At 49.9% G+C, this 25,691-nt stretch overlaps 1 protein-coding gene across 3 annotated transcripts; it reads right to left on the minus strand.

The window, feature by feature from the left end:
- Window positions 1-251: 251 nt before the first annotated feature.
- Window positions 252-25,301, minus strand: LOC118217405 (oxysterol-binding protein-related protein 7-like). Of its 3 annotated transcripts, none has more exons than XM_035399374.1 (23): window positions 25,220-25,301; window positions 17,116-17,271; window positions 16,573-16,787; window positions 15,923-16,066; window positions 15,623-15,676; window positions 15,394-15,507; window positions 12,783-12,959; window positions 12,091-12,238; window positions 11,468-11,586; window positions 11,191-11,271; window positions 10,487-10,637; window positions 8,894-9,027; window positions 7,584-7,676; window positions 6,919-7,096; window positions 6,376-6,665; window positions 5,186-5,323; window positions 4,847-4,910; window positions 4,560-4,638; window positions 4,305-4,449; window positions 3,858-4,008; window positions 2,825-2,951; window positions 1,576-1,698; window positions 252-1,367 (listed from the first exon to the last, which is right to left on the minus strand). In XM_035399374.1, exons 3-23 carry the CDS (start codon window positions 16,684-16,686, stop codon window positions 1,256-1,258), a joined length of 2,736 nt encoding a protein of 911 aa, XP_035255265.1. In that variant the 5' UTR covers window positions 16,687-16,787; window positions 17,116-17,271; window positions 25,220-25,301; the 3' UTR covers window positions 252-1,255. The 3 variants fall into 3 exon arrangements, with proteins under 3 accessions (XP_035255265.1, XP_035255264.1, XP_035255266.1); XM_035399373.1 differs by lacking the exon at window positions 25,220-25,301 and adding an exon at window positions 22,661-23,130; XM_035399375.1 differs by lacking the exon at window positions 25,220-25,301 and adding an exon at window positions 19,095-19,201.
- Between the last annotated feature and the right edge of the window lie 390 nt (window positions 25,302-25,691).

Here is a 25,691-nt window from a genome sequence, read left to right on the forward strand (position 1 = left end):
AATATGACCCAAACTTCAGTAAAGGTACAATACTTTGACCAGTGTTGAAAGGTAATGTCAACTGTGCAAAACAATGAAGCCACAGAATTGACATTAAATTTGTGTCATTAGGAGTCTGATACTCCCCATTGTACCAGTTTAAAATCTGATCACCTAAAACTCATAGGCTACCTGATAGTTAAGTTTGCAGTCCCCAGTGACAACATACTAACGAACGAGAACCTTAAATGACTGCTCTTTCAATCATTGGATTCAATTTTATTTTAATATTTATTTGAACCTGATCAAAATAGGTTGCATATACATACATTTCGGAGTCTTAAAATAATTCCACTATATATTTAACAGGTTTTATAAAGATCATCTTCTCATACATCTGCTGTTGAGACGTCCATAAAAAAATACTTCATAGTATCAACTGCAAGCAGGACTTCAGAAGACATGAGCACAGTGATAATAAAAATGTCAGAAGAACCCAGGTTTGCATATAGCATATAAAACTTAGAGCACATACACATTGACCATCCCCGAGGTAAACAGCAGGAAGACTTGTGCAAAGTTAAGACAACCTCTTTCCCAGGTAAAGAGGTGAAGATGGGAGGTTTCATATGTGCTCCAACACCAGTGTACCACGACAAAAACATCATTAAAGGCACCTATACGTCGCAAGTAAATACTAGAATTTATAGAAAGAACATAAAGCAGTCAACCTTCATTCGTCTGTTTAAACCTCCTCCCCAAACAACTGCCTTAAAATACAAAGAGTCAATCTCCTTAGAGCAACAACAAATAAACAAAAGTACATTAAACATGTTAAATAAATCACTATTCCGGTAACGGTTCCCTTCATAAAAATGTATAAATATACAAGCTTCTTTAAAATCTAGATTTGTATGCTACTGGGGATAGCAGCTGTGCTTTTTCCAGAGATGAACGAAGTGGCGTTGGCGTAAGCTCGCGGCTTTCGAGCCCGCGGGGTTCCGCCGCCGTCCGGATTGCCTGCTTTTCACGTGTTCATGGGTAGGGTTCCGTCCGGTGCTTAGGAGGACCGCAGAGGCCCCCAATGCGTCCCGTCAGCGCGATCCCTGCCCCTCCTCCAGGGGGAGCAGTTCCTCCACGCTCCCACCTCACACCCGTCTTGGAAAAGGAAAATGATGACACGTGTGATATAATAAAAAGCAATGTTTTTGGCTATGATACACAGGCATCCCAGTTCGAGTCCAGGTTCCGGGTTCCAGTCCCTGCCGGGGCCGCCTCAGCACCACAGGTCCAGATTTTCGGTGTTGGCGAATCCTGGCTGTTCCCGGATTTTCCAGTAGGTTCCGTTGGTGACCCAAACCTCTCTGCCACTCTCATCCAGCGTTTTCCTGACCGGGAGAAAAGGAGCGATGTATTATTATTAGTCACAGCAAGATCAAGCCTGGCCAGGAGACAGACTTATAAAGAATGCAGACGAGAGAGAAGTCTAAGTAACAATGAAAGTGTTGCAGAAAGGCCTTCCCTTGGCTTTCTGCACATTCAGCACTGCTCAGAAGCCCGGCATTAGGGTTAGGACCATGTGACCCCCGCACTCACGTGAAGAAACGAGGGATGTGCTTCTCTCCTCTCTTCTCCATGGCCCTCCGTCGCTCCCTCTGCTTCTCCTCCACCTCGTCCTTCTTTTTGTCCGCCTCGTTCACTTTTCCCTCCTCCAGGAGCCTGAAGAGCAGAGGGATTTGCACGCGCTCAGTTTGGCACTACACAGCCGCGAGGAGCAGCAGGAGCAACACTGCAGTCTGAACCCAACCCATCTGAAGGTGCCTGCTGGATCTGTTCTTACCCAGTAGGACTGCAAAGCTTAAACATAAAGTGGAGATTTGCAGCGAAGGTGAGGTAACTGCATTTATGTTGGCATCACGTCTGTCTGGAAATCCACAACTTCAGCCCTGTGTACAGGTGAGGACCGCCACCCCAGCAGCGAGCTCCTCCCTGAGCCTCTCTCTCTCTCTCTCTCTCTCTCTCTCTCTCTCTCTCTCTCTCTCTCTCTCTCTCTCTCTCTCTCTCTCTCTCTCTCTCTCTCTCTCTCTCTCTCTCTCTCTCTCTCTCTCTCTCTCTCTCTCTCTCTCTCTCTCTCTCTCTCTCTCTCTCTCTCTCTCTCTCTCTCTCTCTCTCTCTCTCTCTCTCTCTCTCTCTCTCTCTCTCTCTCTCTCTCTCTCTCTCTCTCTCTCTCTCTCTCTCTCTCTCTCTCTCTCTCTCTCTCTCTCTCTCTCTCTCTCTCTCTCTCTCTCTCTCTCTCTCTCTCTCTCTCTCTCTCTCTCTCTCTCTCTCTCTCTAGCGGAGGGACCTGGGGCTCATCCCTGAGCCTCTCTCTCTCTCTAGCGGAGGGACCTGGGGCTCATCCCTGAGCCTCTGCCTCCCTCTCTCTCTCTCTCTCTCTCTCTCTCTCTCTAGCGGAGGGACCTGGGGCTCATCCCTGAGCCTCTCTCTCTCTCTAGCGGAGGGACCTGGTGCTCATCCCTGAGCCTCTCTCTCTCTCTAGCGGAGGGACCTGGTGCTCATCCCTGAGCCTCTCTCTCTCTCTAGCGGAGGGACCTGGTGCTCATCCCTGAGCCTCTCTCTCTCTCTCTCTAGCGGAGGGACCTGGGGCTCATCTCTGAGCCTCTCTCTCTCTAGCGGAGGGACCTGGTGCTCATCCCTGAGCCTCTCTCTCTCTCTCTCTCTCTAGCGGAGGGACCTGGGGCTCATCCCTGAGCCTCTCTCTCTCTCTCTCTCTCCCTAGCGGAGGGACCTGGGGCTCATCCCTGAGCCTCTCTCTCTCTCTCTAGCGGAGGGACCCTGGGCTCACCTCTGGTCTGGACGCAGCCGCGTGTCGGTGGGGGGAAGCAGGGGCACCAGGTCGGGCAGCAGCTCGTTCATCTCCATAGCCATGCGCGAGAAGTTGAAGTAGAGGTAAGAGTTTTCTGGCTGAGGGTCTGCAGAAAGAAAAAATAAATAAATAAGCAAAACCCTTCAGTGAGGCGGAGAGCACTGTAGCACCTGCAGCACTCAATACCACATGCAGTGGGGATGGAAGGGCTGTCTGACTGTGGGACTACATTAAAGGCTTTGTGGTGTGAGGTCAATACATGGTTAGAATACTCTTAACTGAACATTGAAACACTGATGACGTAACAATCAATGCTGGTAACTGGAGTTCTAGAACACAAACTTTGTGTTGAAAAAAACATTCCAAAAAAAAAAAAGAAAACAAAAAACTGCCCTTCAAAGGGTTAAACTCAACCACCAAACACTGACCCAGGATCAGTTAAAGCCGTTCAGAGCTGCTGAATTAATGATAGCTGGTCCTGGATCAGTTGGGTACCTGACGTTTCTGTAACCTTGGGCTGCACTTGCAATAAAAGCAGGCCTGTGGTCATGTTCTTTTGGTTTTCAGGGGGCGATACACCACAGTGCTAATTATCTGATAACGATTAGCACCACCATGTGGTGTATTGCCTTAATTTTTCTCTTTAATCTTACCTGATGTGGTAGTATGCATTCAAACTTGAGACCTTCCACATTTTCAAAACCACATCACTTGATCACATGCTGTATGACCTTGCTGCTGATTGGCTGTCTTATCAACATCAAGCAAGTCACAACGGTAACATTTTTCCCTGGAAGCATTTCATGCGGCGTCTGATCTTTCCCACCACATCAGGTAGAATTAAAGAGAAGACGATGAGCGTTACCGCCCAGCCCTAAAGTGGGGAATTAAGAGTCACCAAAGGACCAGTCCCGAGATTCAGAAGTTTGGGCCGTGTTTTCTGATTGGCTGGACCGTTGCGGGCCCGTCCCATGGACCCGTCCCGCTGTGACCTGGGGGGCGGGGTACTCACTGGGCTTCCAGATGCACTGAGGCACGGGCAGCGTTTCGCAGAAGATGCCCTCGCTCCAGGACCCGCCGAATCTGTGGACCACCTCACCGGCCTCGTTCAGGACCTGGCCCTGCACCTCGTTCCTCGTGCCGTCTGAGCCCCAGTAGCGCGACTGCGGGGGGGGGGGGGGGGCAAACATACATCAGTTCACATGTAAGAGGCCTCTACAGTCCGCAAGCACAGGCCACAACCATCCAGTACAGTTGGCACTTGGCATCACGCAACTCAACGCCACTGTACCAGAAGAAAGAAGACAGACCACTGATGTATGACATACAATACTCACAATACGAATGGTTCTGGCTACTTAAATAAAAAATGTTTCTGGTACTACAAACACTGCAAGAACGTGGTCCCTTACACCGTTACTTTCCTGCCCAGCCTTGAGCTGGTGATGGGCGGGCTCACCTTGATGAAGGTCATCTTGCAGGTGCAGACCGAGCTGTTGAGGTTGCGGATGACCACCTCGCCGTAGTGCTCCAGCCAGCGCTGCTGGCTCAGGACGTTGTGGATGCAGGTCACCACCTTGTTCCACTCGTAATGGTCCCCGTACCTGCAGGGGAGGAGGCGCAGGTCAGAGATGGCGCAGGTGAACGGACTGTTAATCAACCGTCCAATGAAAACTTCCGTTTCTGCATTTGGACCAGGAGAACCAGTGCTCACCGTGGAAGGGTCACGTTGACCATGCCAGTGGAGATCACCTCTAAAGACTTTCCCCAAAACTTGTTCTTCCATCGCTGGTCTGTTGGGGAGAGCATACATTGTTAGAGTTCGCATTTTTCTACCCTAAATGAGGCATTCAATGCATATCCAAACACAGGCTGTACAGAGAACAGAAAGCCATGTAACTACAATAGGAGACAGGACTGCTATTGGCTGCTATATTAAAGTGCATCAGTTAGATGAGAGTTTAGGGGTTTTCAGTGTAAAGCATGCACACGGAGCCCTACCTTGCCAGAAGGCGAAGTTCTCCGACTCAGCGTGGCAGGCAGAGATGGGCGGATGGTGGCACACCTGGAGACCGAAATGAGTGCAAATGTGATGCTAACGCTAACTGCAGCATGTGATGCTAACGCTAACTGCAGCATGTGATGCTAACGCTAACTGCAGCATGTGATGCTAATGCTAACTGCAGCATGTGATGCTAATGCTAACGGCAGCATTACACCTCACTCAGAGCATGAACCTGCAACTGACCCAAAGAACTCCGGCTGAAAAGCCAGCATGTCCCGGAGCCTTCAGGACAGCGTTTGCCTAGTGCAGCTGTGACCCGCGGACGGCGGTCTTGCCTGCTCGCTGACGTAGCGGAAGCCTCGGTCTTCGCGGATGCACTCAAAGGTCTCTCCCAGGACCGGGTTGAAGGGCTTGTAGCGGCTGCGGTACTGAGCCCAGGCGTAACCGGAGATGGAAAAGGCGGCGATGTACACCTGCACAACGGGAAGGCCAGGAACCCAGTCATTATCTCAGTCATTATCCAGCACTTTAACCCCCTGAAGGACATGCAGTCAGTGTTCTAGAACTCCACTGCTTTCAGTTACCGGTAGTGATTGTGACATCATCAGCATTAGAATGTTCTGTTAAGGACATTCCAATCACACTGTGATCCCACACATCAAAGGGTTGAAAGGAACTACAGGTTTGAGTGTGCCATGCAATGACCGTGCCATTTTACTGGATCACTGGTTTCATTATCAGTCAGATATTCTCACACATTGAGATTCCCTCTCCAATCCCGCCCCAGTTTAAACAGCACTAAATGTCAATATTTAAATCTAGACTGCTTTCAGTCCATTTTTGTGAATCCACACACATGCAGATACACGCACACACACACACAGACACACACAACCATGAGATGGTAGGGGTTGTTGGTGCGTGCACACACACACGGTACCATGCGCTGGTAGGGGTCGTTGGTGCACACACACACGCACGCACGCGCGCACACACACACAGTACCATGCGCTGGTAGGGTTCGTTGGTGCACACACACATGCACACACACACGCACACACACACACACACACGCACGCGCACACACACACACACACGCGCACACGCACACACGCGCACACACACACGCACGCGCACACACGCACGCACGCGCACACACGCACGCACGCGCACACACACGCACGCACGCACACACACGCACACACGCGCGCACACACGCACGCACACACGCACGCACACACACACGCACGCACACACACACGCACGCACACGCACACACACGCACACACACGCACACACACGCACACACACGCACGCACACACACGCACACACACGCACACACACGCACACGCACACACACGCACACACACGCACACGCACACACACGCACACACACGCACACACACACGCACACACACGCACACGCACACACACACGCACAGTACCATGCGCTCGTAGGGGTCGTCGGTGCACACACACGCACGCACGCACGCGCACACACACACACACACACACGCACAGTACCATGCGCTCGTAGGGGTCGTCGGTGTGGTTGGCGGTGTCCAGCAGCTCGGGGTACTCCAGCTCCTCACACACGCGCTGCAGCAGGCTCACGGGCTCGTTGATTGCCGCGGGCATGGACACACGCGACAGGTCCTTCCCGATGTTGTTGTACAGGATGGTCATGAGGCCGATGTGGCTGTTGTCGGGGCAGTGGGCGGGCAGGGTGGTGCGCCGCCCCGTGTCCTTGGGCGCGAGCCTGGGCACATCCGAGGAGCTGGAGACGCTGGCGCGGTAGTTATGCGTGGATGCCACTGGGGGGACACGGGCAGCGTTTAGCAGGGGGCATCAAATATAGGAAAATGGGCACAAACAACACCGTCGACTGGCCATGTCAGTATTTTAGGGAAATTCACGACTTTGGCCACTTAAGCTATACTGCTGCCCTAGAGGTAGAAATAGCTTTGAGAAGAAAAGAGTCTAGGATACAGAAAACAACCGTAAAGACCCTTGTATTCGCCCCCTACGGGGTCCTTGCGGCACACCGAAAGTGGGGGCGGAGCTCACCTTGGCCTTCGTCGGGATCAGAGTTGCTGGTGGTGATGTCACTCATGCCAGACTCGTCCGAAACCTCCGTCTCTGTGGAGTTCTCCAAGCCGACGACATCGCTGGCGTCAAAGTACTCCGCCATGGATTCGGCCACGGACGACCTGCGAGGGTCGCGGCCATCCGTGGACAGCATAGACTGGAAGGAGGGATGAGGGCAGAGGAGCAGAATGGAGATGGAGAGAAAGAGGAGAGGGAAAGAGAAAACACAATTATGGACAGAACACTCTAATGCTGATGTCACAATCATTAATGGTAACTGAAAGAGTTCTAGAACACAGATTTAGAACTAAAAAAGAAAAAAAAGAAGCATTTCCAAAAAAAGCTGTACACTGTAAAAAGCTGGTCCAGACATTAAACTGTAGAAGAGAGAAGGAGGAAAGTCAGGGGGAATCTGTATGCCACAGATTTATCCAAGGAGTTCATTGAGAGGGCTACGCTAATGTTTCCTTCAGACCAGCTACAGCTTGCTCATGTGTCTGTCCAATGCTATTCCTCTGTAAATTAAACTATACTCTATTTACCCCTGGAGTCTAAATAATCATATTCATACATAAATTAATTTAATAGGGAGGTACCTTACCCATCAGCCCTTGTAAAGAGGTACGGTACAGGTGATGACTCACCTGATCCTGGTTGACCGTGCAGAAGGAGTCGTCGGTGGAGTCGGAGGACAGGGAGAGCGAGTGGACCTTGGTGAGACGGGATTGCATTTCCAGCTGTGGAAACGCACACACTGTTAGAGCTCTGCGCTGCTAACTAACGCCCAAGAACGTGAATCCAGCCACCATTTTAAACTGGGCCCTGAGGGAACAGCATGACCCCGTCTGTCAACCCACTGTTCTCCCCTCATTTCCACACTTTCCTCAAGGTCATCTGTACTTATGTGAGAATTATAAAAGAAAAACCTGCTCTTCGACTTTTACGGAACCCAGCAGTTTTTAAGGAGAATGACCACTAGAGGGAGCACACAAGTCAAATCAAACAGCGTCCGGCTTATTGCAATTACATGGTTATGTTTAAATGTATCCGATTTACTAAATATTGCTCATTATAACTGATGCTTAAGCTGGTGTAGATTTGGTGTGATGAGCTGAATAAAAGTGATGGGAAGACTTTATTTAGGTGAGAAGTCATGTAGATTCCAACAACGTGCACCATTCTATAAAACTATAGCATTTTCTCTCATCTATGGCATCAATTAATTATTATTATTTAAAATCCTATAACTTGTCAAAAACCACAATTCAGCTTGCTCTCTGGAACGTGCTCTGTGGTAATCCAATTTGCCAAGGACACGAGATGAAATTTAAATATGACTTGGTCGAGTCGGACGTTCTGGTGAATTCGTCCTTGGGCTGGGTCAGTGGTTCCGAACCTTTTCGGTTGGGCCAAACATTGCTTTCCTGTTACTTTGTTAAAAGCTGTGAACTCGGTCAATCCCCCCCAAACAGCCACCCCACCCCTCACGGGTTCCTGGGACCCCAGTTCAGCCGGCTTAACCTGTCCTACCTGAGTCTTCATGTCAAAGAACCAAAGGAAAACAAAATATCTGTACGTAAGAAATTCTTACTCTCACGCTACCCAGTGACGAGTGACACGAGGTTCAGTTATTCATGGACATCGAATCTTTCAGACCAATTCCCCCATTTAAAAAAAATAAGTAAAAGAAAACCGGTACTATTTTATGACAGATTTTCATACTGAATAAGTGATGCATTTCATATTCCAATAAATCCTAAGAAGTGTAGAAGCAGTAGTTTACAGTAGTATCTGAGCATTTATGAAATGCTACAGCAAAGCCCAATCTAAACGCCTACGCTTGTGTAGGCCTCTGAGGGGTGGGGAAGCGGAGGGTTTGACGGGCGGGGGGGGCTGAAGGGTCAGGGAGATTGATGGGGGGGTTGGTGTGAGGGGCGGGGTTCGCGGGTCTCACCTCAGACAGCTGTGTGCACAGGTTGGCCAGCTGGCGGGAGGTGCAGTGGCGGAGGTCAGGGGTCGCCCAGGCGTCTCGTAGCCGCTCCCGCTCCTGGGTCAGAGCCTCGTGCACGGACTTCAGAGACGCGTACACTGCGGAGAGAGAGAGCCGCCATCACAACCAGGCAGGGGCACTGACACGCTCCAAACGCTCAGGCATCGCACGCTGAACACGCTCCAAACGCTCAGGCATCGCACGCTGAACACGCTCCAAACGCTCAGGCATCGCACGGTGAACACGCTCCAAACGCTCAGGCATCGCACGGTGAACACGCTCCAAACGCTCAGGCATCGCACGGTGAACACGCTCCAAACGCTCAGGCATCGCACGGTGAACACGCTCCAAACGCTCAGGCATCGCACGGTGAACACGCTCCAAACGCTCAGGCATCACACAGTGAACACGCTCCAAGCGCTCAGGCATCGCACGGTGAACACGCTCCAAGCGCTCAGGCATCGCACGGTGAACACGCTCCAAACACTCCAAACGCTCAGGCATCGCGCGGTGAACACGCTCCAAACACTCCAAACGCTCAGGCATCGCGCGGTGAACACGCTCCAAACGCTCAGGCATTGCACGCTGAACACGCTCCAAACGCTCAGGCATCGCACGGTGAACACGCTCCAAACGCTCAGGCATCGCACGGTGAACACGCTCCAAACACTCCAAACGCTCAGGCATCGCGCGGTGAACACGCTCCAAACGCTCAGGCATTGCACGCTGAACACGCTCCAAACGCTCAGGCATCGCACGCTGAACACGCTCCAAACGCTCCAAACGCTCAGGCATCGCGCGGTGAACACGCTCCAAACGCTCAGGCATCGCACGCTGAACACGCTCCAAACGCTCAGGCATCGCACGCTGAACACGCTCCAAACGCTCAGGCATCGCACGCTGAACACGCTCCAAACGCTCCAAACGCTCAGGCATCGCACGCTGAACACGCTCCAAACGCTCAGGCATCGCACGCTGAACACGCTCCAAACGCTCAGGCATCGCACGCTGAACACGCTCCAAACGCTCAGGCATCGCACGCTGAACACGCTCCAAACGCTCAGGCATCGCACGCTGAACACGCTCCAAACGCTCAGGCATCGCACGGTGAACACGCTCCAAACGCTCAGGCATCGCACAGTGAACACGCTCCAAACGCTCAGGCATCGCACGCTGAACACGCTCCAAACGCTCCAAGCGCTCAGGCATCGCACAGTGAACACGCTCCAAACGCTCAGGCATCGCACGGTGAACACGCTCCAAACGCTCAGGCATCGCACAGTGAACACGCTCCAAACGCTCAGGCATCGCACGCTGAACACGCTCCAAACGCTCAGGCATCGCACGGTGAACACGCTCCAAACGCTCAGGCATCGCACGGTGACAACGCTCCAAACGCTCAGGCATCGCACGCTGAACACGCTCCAAACGCTCAGGCATCGCACGCTGAACACGCTCCAAACGCTCTGTACCGCTCTGGTTCCACCACCACAAAGAGCCCTGTACCAGGGCAGCTAACCCTAACCCTGTACCAGGGCAGCTAACCCGGACACTCACCCTTCTCAGACATGTAGCAGACGGCCTGCTGGACCTTCTTGCCCTCGGGGGACACGATGCCGGGCGTGGCCAGCTGGGAGTACACGTAGTCGGGGATGGACTGGACCGACGCCCCCAGGTGGGGCGAGGCACTCAGGTTGTTGCTATTCAACTGCAGACAGAGAGGGGGGGGTTAAAATGTCAAGGTTTCACAGAAGGGTTATTCACAGGTTTATTCTACACCTCAGGAAGAAGGCCAGCTACTCTGCCCTCGGCCGTGCAGCCAAACCGACTGGCATTCCTGTTCCAGTTCCAGCTCAGAGAACCTGCACCTGCTCCAGTAACCTCTGCCCCCCACCCTACCACTGGCCCCAGCAATATCAACAATGCAATGTGACCGACAGTCTCAAATTCAGCTGCTGCTCACATGCTCTACATGTCTATGGCTGACACGGTCACCTCCACGGCAACTTGAATGGAAGACTTAATAAATGTATCAAAAATTACTTTTTTAATATGCAGTTCATAATATCCATTAACTGTAGACCTTGAAAACCTTTAAATAATATTTATCAGTGATTTTACCATGAATAATTTTTATACTAACATTAGAAAGAAGAAACTAAATTGATCAAAGTCTCATTTGGACTGAAAGCGTATTTTCCAGGGTGTTCAGACGGGACTTTCTGATGGAAGTTTGGAGGTGTGTAAGAGGTGCCACTCACCATACCAAGAGCCTCCACTCGGGACAGGGTACGAGAATGGCCCCAGATCGACCTCCTCTTGGGCTTCTCGAGCGTGAGATTCTGAGAGAGAGAGAGAGAGCGAGAGGGAGAGGGAGAGAGAGAGAATAGGGCTTGCTAACTGTGCCACTCTGTAGTCGACAACTTAGCCTAAACGTGTGTGTTCCCAGCAGAGTACAAAAGAGGAGGACTGAGCATGTGCTCGGTAGTCTGTGAAGCGGCAGGCGGGTGTGTCCCAGGACAGCCCCCCCCCCCCCACCTGCATGCTGATCCGGTGCTCCAGGTCCCCGTTGGTCAAGGGCTGCCCGGTCTCCAGGAACTGCAGCCTCTGGATCAGCTGGTGCAGCTCAGCCAGCTCGCCCTGGCAACGAAGCAGCTCTGGGGGGGGGGGGGGGGGGGGGGGGGCGAGAGCCAGGCGAGGGGTGAGGGCCAGGCACAAGGCACTTTTTCAGGGGAGACCCTCCATGAACTACAGAAACACGGGCTTGAATACAATCAACACATATCCTTTCCCCCTCTCCCCCCCACCCTCCCGCTTAACAAACAGTGTGGAAAGTTACTTTGAGTCATTGCTGAAAAAGCAAAACACTTGCATTTAAGATTTAATTGCGAATCAGGTTTAGGATAGATCAGTGGTTCCCAAACCCCGCCTCAGGTACCCCAGCTGGTCCCAGGTATGCGATGTGTCCCACCTCAAGCACCGGATGCAGCTAATCCAGCGCTAGCGCAGGTGAGCCTGAGGCTGGGGGACATCCCTCACCTGGGCCAGTCATCTGGGCGGGGCTGGGGTACCTGAGCAGGGCCTAATGAACCCGGGCCCCCGCCTCGGCCATGCGAGGACGGTCCGTTCCCTCCCCCAGGAGGTCATGTGACCCGGCGCACCTTGGGAGCAGCCGTCGGAGTCCGGGGTCTGCTGCAGCCAGGCTGACACCTTGCTGTTCACGCCCGGGGCAGCGGCGGGAAGCTCGTCCTTCACATGCGCTGCCTCGCTCGGCCAGATGGAGGCGCTGCTCTGGTACTGCGGGTAGGACTGCAACAGAAACCCCAAAACTGCACTGTACCCCACCATCTCAATATCTCAGTTTTACATGACATCATGCGTCGCACCCAGTTTAACACAAGTGCACATATCCTACTGAAAGTCATGCTCACTGAACCGGAGAATAGTAGTGAGAAATAGGAGTGAGAATGAGAGGAGTGAGGGAAGTGGGGAGTGAGAGGAGTGAGGGGAGAGAGAGGAGTGAGAGAGGAGTGAGGGGATAGAGAGGAGTGAGAGAGGAGTGTGAGGGGAGGGGAGAGAGAGGAGCGAGAGGGGAGAGAGGAGAGTGAGGGGAGTGAGAGAGGAGTGAGGGGAGAGAGAGGAGTGAGAGGGGAGAGAGGAGAGAGAGGAGCGAGAGAGGAGAGAGAGGAGTGAGAGCGGAGAGAGGAGAGTGAGGGGAGTGAGAGAGGAGTGAGGGGAGAGAGAGGAGTGAGGGGAGTGAGAGAGGAGTGAGTGGAGTGAGAGAGGAGTGAGTGGAGTGAGAGAGGAGTGAGGGGAGAGAGGAGTGAGAGTTTTAGGAGAGAGAGGCGCTCACGCTGTAGGGCATTCCCTGGTTCCTCTGCGCCAGGCTGGCCATGGTGGGCAGGGTGCTGGCCCCGCCCGAGAGCGCCTGCAGGACGCCGTTGTGCACGTGCACCGCCTCGTTCTTCTTAAACACGCGGTGGGCCGACAGCTTGGTCACCCAGATGTAGAACAGCTCCTGGGTCTTCGCCTGCCAACGCGCAACACAAGCTCTCAACGCCTACCCAGGGTCCAGGGGGCAGAGTCCAGGGGGCAGAGGCCAGGGGGCAGAGTCCAGGGGGCATGAACTCTGCCAGCTGATCTCACTAATGAGCTCTACCTCCTGGCCGATATTTGGGACAAAAATAGTGGGGAGGACTTTTACTTTCGGAACCTGGATTTTCCACCTCTGTTCATAAACATACAAGTTTGGAACTCCTGCTTATTTTCTCCAGGCTAAGGATCAGGTCCCATTATGGGATTTTCACCTTTGCCGTGACACGTGGAATCTCAGATATGACAAAGTAATCACGGGGGACGGGGTAAGCCACTTCAGTGACCCAGTCATTTAACTCACATGCAACAAGGCTGAACTTCTGCTTCCCTTACACACCAAACACCAAGACCCACGCTGTCCCCGCAGTGACCCACGCTGTCCCCGCAGAGAGACCCACGCTGTCCCCGCAGAGACCCACGCTGTCCCCGCAGAGTGACCCACGCTGTCCCCGCAGTGACCCACGCTGTCCCCGCAGAGTGACCCACGCTGTCCCCACAGAGTGACCCACGCTGTCCCCACAGAGTGACCCACGCTGTCCCCGCAGAGACCCACGCTGTCCCCGCAGTGACCCACGCTGTCCCCACAGAGTGACCCACGCTGTCCCCACAGAGAGACCCACGCTGTCCCCGCAGTGACCCACGCTGTCCCCACAGAGAGACCCACGCTGTCCCCACAGTGACCCACGCTGTCCCCGCAGAGTGACCCATGCAGTGTGACCCACGCTGTCCCCGCAGAGTGACCCATGCAGAGTGACCCATGCAGTGACCCACGCTGTCCCCACAGAGAGACCCACGCTGTCAGCACAGTGACCCACGCTGTCCCCACAGAGTGACCCACGCTGTCCCCGCAGAGTGACCCACGCAGAGTGACCCATGCAGTGTGACCCACGCTGTCCCCGCAGTGACCCACGCTGTCCCCGCAGAGAGACCCACGCTGTCCCCACAGTGACCCACGCAGTCCCCGCAGAGAGACCCACGCTGTCCCCACAGAGAGACCCACGCTGTCCCCACAGAGAGACCCACGCTGTCCCCGCAGAGAGACCCACGCTGTCCCCGCAGAGAGACCCACGCAGAGTGACCCACGCTGTCCCCGCAGAGAGACCCACGCTGTCCCCGCAGTGACCCACGCAGAGTGACCCACGCAGAGTGACCCACGCTGTCCCCGCAGAGTGACCCACGCAGAGTGACCCACGCTGTCAGCGCAGAGTGACCCACGTGGTGACCGCAGAGTGACCCACGCAGTGTGACCCACGCTGTCCCCGCAGTGACCCACGCTGTCCCCGCAGAGAGACCCACGCTGTCCCCGCAGTGACCCACGCTGTCCCCGCAGAGAGACCCACGCTGTCCCCACAGAGAGACCCACGCTGTCCCCGCAGTGACCCACGCTGTCCCCGCAGAGTGACCCACGCTGTCCCCGCAGAGTGACCCACGCTGTCCCCGCAGTGACCCACGTGGTGACCGCAGAGTGACCCACGCAGAGTGACCCACGCAGAGTGACCCACGCTGTCCCCACAGTGACCCACGCTGTCCCTGCAGAGTGACCCACGCTGTCCCCACAGTGACCCACGCTGTCCCCACAGTGACCCACGCTGTCCCCACAGTGACCCACGCTGTCCCCACAGTGACCCACGCTGTCCCCACAGTGACCCACGTGGTGACCGCAGAGTGCCCCTGCACTTAAGCCGTACCAGTTTCGGTCAGCAAAGTGGTTCATTCATCAACTTGAACTTTAAGCCCCAGGCAGGTTACTCAAGTGTCCCCTAATGGGCAATCTGTCAGTCAGTCTCCACTGGCTCTCAACCAATAACATCACTGAAAGGTTAAAAAAATAAAAAGATCCCTAAACCGGTTCCTCCCGTCGCACGGGAATCCCGCCCATCAGGACTGCAGCTCTCGGTCCCTTTGTTTGCGTTATTTATACATCTTCAGATGAAACCTCATCAGGCACAGACTACATCTTCTATTCAGATGAAACCTTGTCAGGCACAGACTACATCTTCTCTTCAGATGAAACCTCGTCAAGCACAGACTGCATCTTCTCTTCAGATGAAACCTCGTCAAGCACAGACTGCATCTTCTCTTCAGATGAAACGTCATCAGGCACAGACTACATCTTCTATTCAGATGAAACCTCATCAGGCACAGACTACATCTTCTATTCAGATGAAACCTCGTCAGGCACACCTCTACGGTTTCTGGGACTAACGCTGTGCCAGTATTCTCATATTTGTGGTAAAAAGGCAGCATTGGATATAAAGGGAAAATCTTTGAAGCAAACTCATACTGTACACAGGACTCCTTAACAGATGAAATGACACATTTTACATATGAAATAATTTGGGAATGAAAAGGGGGTGGGGTGAAATTACCATAATGTGATAGAGATTGTCTCCAGCATCCAGATCAATGCGCTTGGACTTCCTGTTGATGGACATGACGGCCACACTGACGTCCAGATGGCCCAGCATCCTTCCCTTCTGGATCTGGGAGAGAATTTTGAGATGAGCCCTTTGCACGTCTCAGGTGTGCGTACAGGAGCGAGTGCATCCCAAACAGGAAACCAGCAGGAGATGCAAGGCGAGAACAGGAAGTACTTACATCCTGCTTGCTCTTGGAGTACTTGAGAATCCCCTGATCCAACACAAAGTACCTCTGAATAGGAAATAATGAAAACAATATTAATATATTTGAATATTAAACCTCTGCGTTTCCTTTCTCGTAAATGTTTACTGATTGGATAGTGTCACTCATTCTCCATGGCGATTAAAGTCTGTCAGCATGTGATGTTATTTAACGCAAATGTTCACAGAGATGGTTTCAACCAGAGCAGTTATTAAGGCTGAAAAGTTCACTACGGGTTGATGGACTCCATGGCGTGTATGCCAGCATGCACCTTACCTTGTGCCAGCCCTGAAGGGGCCATTTCTTCTTCTTCATCAGGTAGCCCTCACAGAGCCCAGGAATGGCCAGGTCCCGCCCAGCGTCCGCCCCCAGCGCCATCTCGCCCTGGAGGTCGTCCATCACCTCCCAGTGCCTGGAGTTCTATGGGGAAAAAGCAGGACAACAGTGTCCTGAGCGCCCCCTACAGGTACATCTCAAACGTGCTGAAACCCACCACCCCAGCTAACACAAAACATTCTCTGCTGCCATTTAGTGGCAATGTTATAAACATTGAAAAAACATTCCAGCAACATTGTGAAAACACTGAGTGTTAGCTGGGACTACTCCACGAATTACACGGACAACAGCAGCTAAATTTGTAAAATGAATAGATCCTTTCTTGTTCAGGGACACCAAAATCTTTTCTTCAATTTAAGCCACAAATGTTTTTGGGTTCAAGTCCAGAGACTGACATGGACTGTTCTTTTGAGGTCAGGTGATCGTTTCTTGGGATCACTGCCCGTGGATAGGTGGGGGGGGATGGATGAATGGATGGGTGGGGTAGGATGGATGGATGGACGGACGGGGCCAGGGGAGGTGGGGGGTGGATGGGGGGCGGGGGGGTGGGGGGTGGATGGGGGGGGCAAGGGGGTGGGGGGCTCGCTCACCTGGCGGGAGTGCCGGGACGAGCCGGTGCTGCCGCTCCGGTTGTGGGTCAGTTTGCGGCCCACCTGTGGGGACCTGTCCAGGCCACTCATCACCGACTGGCTGGTGGTCATCATCGACCCGTGGAAATCCAGCTTGCAGGTTTATTTTCCCCTCTAAAGAAATATATCTCCTGCCTATAGCCACTGTATCATCACACAGCGGTGAGATTTCAGATCTGAAAGAAGGGGGAAGCAACAAAGAAAGCATTACAGGAAGTGCAATCGTGGAATCAGGAAGACGACAGCGAATTAAATGACAGATTTCAGTGATAAAGCTCAATCAGTGGAGCAGGCCCCTGCTCACGTCACACGGACACAGCCATGACAACACACTGTGATGATCATCGATAAGCAAAGACAACTATTACAAACATTGAAACACTGAAATTGTATTTAAAAAACTGATAACACGAACACTGACTGGCGTCATGGTAACAGTGCAATGCGCTGAGACCCCGTAGTGCTGGTGTGCAGCCCGGCAGGAATGCAGAGAATTAGCCGTACCTTCTCTCTGCCTGCACCCCGAGATCTGCACTGCACCCCGAGATCTGCACTGCACCCCGAGATCTGCACTGCACCCCGAGATCTGAGCCACGAGCACAGTGGTCTGCTTCAGGGGGCTGTGCTGTCGTAATCACAGGCAGTCAGGTCACACAGGTCCTAAAAAACGGAAGGAAACGACGCACAAGGTTATAATGTCCAGATGTCCAGAGCTGATGACATGGATTACTCACTACCAGAAATGAAAACGCAGATGCGTAAATTGGAATTGAAGGGAACTGGGACACGCAGCTAGATTCTGAAGGGGAGACGTTCTCTTCCACCTTTGAACCGAGCAGCATGAATGCACCAGACACACATCCCAGAATGCATCAGACACACATCCCAGCATGCACAGCTGCCTCTGTTAGATGAGCCCTGTCATCAACCCGCAAGCGCCAAGTATCAGAACAACAAGCAAGGCCAAGGTAGTTTATTCATTTACTTACTAATCATTTGTCTTTGATGATCAGATTGGATAGCGGAAGCCTTGTACCCATTTAGACTGAACTAATATTACCTAATGTTACCATACTGGGACTGTGCTGCAGGAGGATCTAGTGGGAGGGTAGGAAGAAATGAGGAAAGTGTTCACCAATATATCTAATCCAAAAAATAAAATAAAATAAAACTGATCACAAAAAAACCCTTCAGCTGCAGGAAATGATGCACTCTTGACCTGTCTGCAGCTTTTGACACGGTCAACCATAAAATACTCCTCTCCACCTTGGCTGGGATGGGAATTGCCGGGACTGCCCTGTCTTGGTTCGCTTCCTATCTTGCAGATAGGACCTACCAGGTCACCTGGAAGGGGTCTGCCTCTGCTTCTCATCCACTTGTTACGGAGTGCAGGACATGACTCAATTCTATGTGCCTGCTCGACCACTCCGCTCTGCGGCAGCAGGGCGCCTTGTAACCCCTCCCACCCGCCCAAAGGGATCACAGAGCTTCTCCACCCTAGCTCCCCAGTGGTGGAACGAACTCCCCGTCCCTCTCCAAACCTCCCCCTCACTACCCATCTTCCGCCGTGGCCTGAAAACTCATCTCTTCAGACTATACCTAGACTAACCACCACCACACTGTATATTTCACTCTTTTATTAAAAAAAAAAAATTTAAAAAAAAAAAAAAAAAAAACCCTTTTCCTGTCACTTGTTACATGTTGCCCCATCCCAACACCTCTTGGTAATTTGTATTTGTCCTAATACTGTAGCTTATTCTTCTGCCTAGTTGGCTTTGCAGATGTTAGGCCAGAATAGTGTTCACTGTTCTCGGCTAGAAATAGCTGTACAAAATAAGTATTGTACCTTACTGAACCCGTGTTTAGCAGTTGTCTACGACCATGAAATGCACTTTTTTTGTACGTCGCTTTGGATAAAAGCGTCTGCCAAATGAATGTAATGTAATGCACGGAACGGGTCCCTCAGTACTGGCCACATTCAAACCCAGCAGCAGCTCAGTTCTGTACAGGGAGAGATTTCCACACAACGCCGCTGATTTCAGAATCTTCAGACAGCCAGGGACATTCGAGTCGGACTCCACATTGCTCCACAAAACTCACGGGCTGAGCGTGGACAGTTTTTTGACACGTCTAAAAAGTCAGGGATGGTTTAAAGTCTCCTGCAGGTAAAGCCTGCAATGGTTTAAAGTCTCCTGCAGGTAAAGCCTGCATCTGACAGCGTTCAAAAAAATGTATTTGCGCAAACCTGACGTCAGACCCAGTGGCTCACGCTCAGGGAAAGATCCACTGCAATACACAGCGTTCCACTGAGAAAACTCAGTACATTACAAAGGGCAGTTATCCAAATATTAGCATTTTAAAAAGATACAACACAAATTTCTACAAAAACAGTCAAATGCTGAATAAGTGCAGAAATGGGAGAGCTCATTTCCAAATGAAATCTAAGGCAAATGCAGAGGCGTTAAACACTGATACATACTCACAGGCGAAGTGTCAAAGACATTTCCATATGCCGTTACCAATAGCAACAACCAAGCAGTCTCTGATAACGAAAATGCAATGTCAGGAAAAGGAAATCTGATGCTCTTGAATTAAGTAATATCTGAAGTTAGGAGGCGTTCTCTATAGTTCGACTGCACAAGGAAAAGAAGCACCAAGAAGACAAAGCTGCTTTCAGGCACCTGTCCATATAACCGCCACCTAGCGCATGACTTAACCGCAGGGCAGCAGGCTGCATATTTAAGGCTTTAAGTGCATGGGAGGAACCTCAGAAGTGGGTCACCCCTGGAGCCAGGACACGCCCTCGTGCCACTCAGGCGCGGTGTCGCAACACACGACCCGCTGGATCACTTCTCCTTCCATCCCCAAACGGGACCAGATAAAAGGGTGCCCCTGCTCACAGGCTGCCATGGTGACCCCTGCTCACAGGCTGCGATGGCGTACGTGTATCTCAGCAGCAGAGTTACAGGTTTCGCTGAAACCCCCCCTCCTCCATGTTTTTACTATTTTAATTGTCAATGGGTAACTTTTTGTTCTTTTCTATTTCTATGTGAAACACTTTGGGCGGATTTATTTAAATAACATGCTATACAAATAAAGACTATAATAATAATGATGCTTGTCTTTGAAGGCTGGCTTTAAAGGCTCCTGATGGATCACAAAGGGTGGTGTGAAAGACAGATCACAATGGAGGCATTTAGCGAGCAGCTGACCAGGCACAATATGTACCCAATGCCCTCACTCTCCTGGCATGTACAGCCTGTACCCCCCACACAGCCATGCCAGCCATCTCGGGCACACAGCACCCCAGCCAGAGAGTGCCTGGCTCGGTCATCTCAAAGGTGACATCCCAAAATGGAGTGTGTGCTCCTGCACCAAGAGGACTGCACAGGTGAACAATGGGTCAAATGACAAAATGAAAAACAGCAGGAAACAACCTTTTCAGTGAAACAAAATGGTCTGACAGCCAAGCGGTTTCACATAATTCCACTTAATAGAGGGAAGTATTCATGCTGCTAAGGCATTACCGAACGCTATATCATAAAAAAATATTTTCCTGTCCATCATTTTCCTCATTTGCACACCTAGCCACACCCAGATGAGTGTGTAAACACAGTTACTCAGTCAGAAGCAATCTGAGGTATGCAATCAAAATATTTCTTTCGAAAGCCACCCAGCACAGAAGCAGCAAAGTATATATTTACCACATTACATTACATTCATTTGGCAGACGCTTTTATCCAAAGCGACGTACAAAAAAAGTGTAACAAAAAAACATTACAAGATATACATGCAAAGATATGCAAGATAAAGAAGCTCAGAAAAATTTTTTGCCTTTCTAAACAGACTTTAAAAACCCCAGTCAACTGCAAGACTTGTGTTCAGTCTCTCAACAAAAACTCCCGGAGGGTGAGAAGCGGGCACAAGCTCGGGTAGAGCCCGTCAGCATCGGGGATTTCCACAACAGGAAGACTACACTGCTCCTCCAAAAGAAATCCAATCAACTGCAATTTAGTAGCAGGAAGTGGAATATGGGGCCCAGTGTGCCGCTCCACATAAGCCATAAATAAACTGGGCTCAGGTCTGCAGACTCAGAAGGCCGTGACACGGAGAATGTTATCATCACGCTCCCCAGACCACGAGCTGGTTGCTCACAGTGCTGACAGGAGCTATTTCATCCTGGAAAACACCCCCCCCCCCCTCTCCAGGAAAAACTGCTTTAGGCCGTGGGGTGTCGATCGTCCGGTACCACTGAGTAATGGCTGCCATTGACCTTTTTAAGCATACAAGCGCACTCAAACCATGCTGGGATATTAAACACCACACCACGGAAACCACCAGAATCAGAATCACCTGAACATTAGGAGGACACAAGGCTATGACACGCATCTGAATTCAGTGTTAGTATTATTAGTTGAATTTTGTCATCATAAATATATAAAGATCAAACACAAGAAATGTGTGTATGTGCACCAATGCGCAACACCATTCCCATCCATTCATTGTTTATTAAATTGTACCTCTAGTACCATTTAAACCAAAATTATGTTAAGATTTACTCTAGTTCTTCTTTCTAACTCAGGACGAAGTTTGAGTGCACTGCAGTTACTGCTGATTCATACGCCCGCATTCTGAGGGCTGACTGATTCAGAGACTGAACATCTGCACTCCACGGGCCCAGCACTGTGACCTATAGTCCTGGTGTGCTTAACGTACTAGTCTCTGTCGTCACATCTGTACATCTCCACCTGTACATCGTGAACAACAAACTCCGCGAACTCCGTCCAAGTACGAGATGAAGTGATAAAACTGGTTTTCGGCTCGCTCTCAGGAATGCGACGGAGTGACATACTGCCATTCGCGGAGAGGGCTCGCGCTTTGTTCCTATTTCCTATAGACTTTCATTGATGCGGTATGATGGTATGGCTGTATCAGAATAAATAGAAACAAAAATGAATGCAAGTACTCCAGGGCGTGCATTTACCCTCAGGTTCTGATGCAAACAATTTCTCTAAGTTTCCTACAAAATTAACCTAAGATTTGGGTGACGTGTGTAAGCACAGTTTTGGCTTACCACATAAAAATACATTTAAAAAGTATTCCATTGCAAAGCTGAAAACTTCGTGGCAGCCAGCAGCGAGAATCACTACAGATTGAGCTGTGGCTCGCAATAACAGAATTGGGCAACAGTAGCCAATTGTAATGACGAAGGAATCGCATCTTTAGAAAGCTCATGTTAATACCAATCAATCGCAACTAAAACCGCAAAATCCTGAGCATTATGGGATTTCATTTTTAAAAAATGGCGTTGATTACGAATGAGGAAATGCGACTGACTTAAATTTAACGCTAATGGTTGCAATACAAATATTATTTTTGCATTGTGCTAAAATACACTTAGCCTAGTACTAAATAAACTGATTACTAGTTCACTAATAGTTTAGTAAAAGCGAAGATGACATTCTGTAAAGTACATGGTGACATCCGACAAGCAAATGTTTTTCTCCACTTTTCTCCAATTCTGAAACAATCTAAGCAACCCAAATCCAAATGTGAAGATAAAGAAACGACTTTTTAAAATCAATTTTAGGCTTCGTGTCTGTCACGAGGGACGTTACAGTCAACTTCAAACATATCTAAGAAACAGGCCTAAGCAGTGACTCTACTTTTGGAGGTAGGTGATTAATTGGTTAGTATAGCCTATGCAACCAAAAAGCAAATCCTTCCATTCCGATGCGAAATAACCATTTAGAAAACACCACAGGTACTTTTGTTGAATTTAACAGATTTTCTCGAGTTTGATAAATTATAGCGCATCTACAATCTGTGTTTACTATTAACATCACTGTAATCGTTTCTGATAACGCAAATAAACACCACGCCAACAGGCAAACATCCTTGCACTATTCCGCACATAGATTTTACATAATTCAATTAGTTTTATTCTCATTTGGACATAAAATAAATAGCCTACATGTGGCCAAAAGTGAATTAAATGATACCAGAAAGATAATCCTGATGTTTTAATTGCAGTATCTGAAATGCTCACCTGAATCAAGCGAAGGACGAGCTCAGCGCGTGGGATGACTGTGCGACTGTGCGTGCAGGTGTACCGGCTGATTCGCCGCCCTGTATCGTCTCCCATTTGACCAATGTTATCGCAACGTCACAGAATCCTCGAGAATTGGCCGTCCCAGATGACGAGGGGTGTGCCCTCAACTTGCCAAACCTGCTGAAGCGCGCGTCCTTCTTCCTCTATCATCAAGTTTTGCTTCGGCTACTTCTGATTCCACACGTACGTTTGGAGCTTCACCCGTGCAGCACGCGCAGGACTGATCTTCATCCAAGCAAAGAGAGTGTCTACAGTACACCTGTCTTTTCCACTAATGTCTCCAGGCAAAGTGTGCGCTAACTCTTGGTAATTGTTCATTTTGAATTGCATTTAATTATGCAATTGCATACGCTGTTTATTGAATTTTGTGAAAATGACTATACGTACTGAACTGTAGGATACAGTTGAAACAGCTATTGTACGCAATAAAAAATCTGTTGAGTGCATTTTCTTGTTTTGTGCAAATTTTCAGGTTACCTTTATCTTCACTAGAGGTTTATTTTGCAAGCCCAGAACAGATCAAAGCTTAAAGCACTAATGTGGATCTGTGAAACTTTTAATCTAGAATAAGAATGATGTTCCGGTACACATATAACACCAAATTCAAGTAACATTTGAACACAACCCATGTTATTTCAATATCATGGTCACCCATCTTTGTGGACTCCCAGTTGTGATTGGCTAAATGACGGGCCAATACTGGGGCTTAAACCTATGACTGCAGATGGTAGCCTGCTCACGATATTTTTTAAAAAGTCAAATATGATTGAAAAAATAACTTCAGATGCTCTTAAAACTTAAAATGCCTTTGAAGAGATGGCCAATAAAAAGATGGTTGCGCCTGATTTTGTTACTCTTCAAAGAAACATCAGCCTTTACATATGAAGCTTTTTGTGATATTTTAACCACTTTCTGTTACGGCACCGCGACACGCACATACGGCGAGAAATCCACAGACGGCGTTCGCTATCAGGCGGGAAATCAAATTCACTGTCAAGAATGAGCTCACCCTCCCGTCACCCCCGCATGCACTTGTAGTCATTGCCACTGGCAGGACCGTCGTGCCATGGCAAGGAATTATATCTCAGCTATTTGAAAAATGCCGGGTATTCTCTGTTTTGTCCGCTGATGACAACAGTAACTGGGTTTAATCCTCACAGTGTGCGCATACTAGCCTGGCAGGTTCTCCCGCTGAACGCGGTGAATGAAATTTAAACACGCCCCCACGAACACTGTAAGGCACCTGCCACAATAAAAAAACAATGGCATAACCCGTGTATCATCATATCACTTTAGGATTGTTATGACTATGAATATGAACTTTGATTATTACTCCTACAGCTGCTGCTAATAATTATATCTGCATAACTAGCCTCATTGCCATCATAACATTACCTGGACCTCTTTATTATTATTATTATTATTATTATTATTATTATTATAATTATTATTACTACTACTACTACTACTACTACTACTACTACTAATAATAATAATAATAATAATAATAATAATAATAATAAAGGGTGGCACAGTGGCGCAGTGGGTAACACTGTTCTCCCTGTGTCCGCATGGGTTTCCTCCAGGTACTCCAGTTTCCTCCCACAGTCCAAAGACATGCAGGTAGTCTAATTTGCCCCTAGGTATGAGTTTGGGAGTAAATGGTGTGTGCCCCCTGTGATGTACTGGCAAACTGTCCTGGGTATAATCCTGCCTCTCGCCAAATGCATGCTGGGATAGGCTCCAGCACCTCCTGTGACTCTGACCAGGGATAAGCGGGTATAGATAATGGATGGATAATAATAATAATAATAATAATAATAATAATAATAAATCATACTTAATACATTATACATAGTATGTTAAAGTTTGTAACTTGGATGTATTCACCAATATTGAGATTTTCATTTCCATTTCATTTCAGCATTGAAAATTTACTTGATTTTTTAAATAACATTCATCAGGATCTTCAGTAAATCATGACAGTAAACCATAGAGTGATTGTGGCCTCTCAGTCTGCCTCATAGTAAAGGAATCTGCCAGCTGATACTGTAGAGCAATTCAGAATGTTATAATAATAACGTAGGCTACAAATAGGCTTCCTGAAGCTAGCCACAGTAAGAAAATAATTTGGCAATATTAAAAGGTGCATGAATAAGAGTGCTGCTGCATCAGTCACAATTTAGCAAACGCTCTTATCCACAGGGACTAACAAAAATGCATACAAAGGGTCTAAGCAATGGTACACAGTTAGCTATAGGTGTCAGCAGTAGTAGCCCAATAGTTAGCCATTTACTGATCCAACCAACGGAGCATGACCTGAGGTTATGTGGCACCTAACGCACAGCAGTGACCCTTCAAACAGATCAGCCGCGATAACAGCTTCACCAACAACTGAGCTGGAGGCATCAGCTGCCTCCATGCAGTGATTAAAATTAATAACTTAGTTACCAATATTACAGATATTACAGAGCACCATTACTATTCTGTACTTACCTGATTGATACCAACAGCTCCTTTCCTTAGATGTGTGGGGCCCCAGGAGATGCTGTGTAGAGTTTCCTGCTGTGAGGTGTGGACTGCAGGGAACCTCACCTCCTTTAATTACCAGTGGTGCTCTGGGACTGCGTGTGTCTGTGTGCTGCGCAGGCCGACTGCACCACTGATAGGATCATTCAGGCTTCTGGGACTGCGTGTGTCCGTGTGCTGCGCAGGCAGACTGCACCACTGATAGGATCATTCAGGCTTCTGACGTTTCACATTGCTGTCAGTCACGCATCGCTCCCAGCAATCCGCGGAATCCGAGAGTCACCTGACTCGGCTAGGAGGGGGCGAGATTCCAAAGGAGAAGAACGAAACAGGTGAGACCTTTCTGTCAGCAGAGGAAAGCGAGGGGTCTGAGTTTGCCTGGGGGGGTCAGAGTCTGTCTGGGGGGGGGGGGGGGTGGCTCTTTCTTTTGGGGGCTCTG

Source organism: Anguilla anguilla, chromosome 17, assembly GCF_013347855.1.
Source record: "Anguilla anguilla isolate fAngAng1 chromosome 17, fAngAng1.pri, whole genome shotgun sequence".
Classification (NCBI taxonomy): domain Eukaryota; kingdom Metazoa; phylum Chordata; class Actinopteri; order Anguilliformes; family Anguillidae; genus Anguilla; species Anguilla anguilla.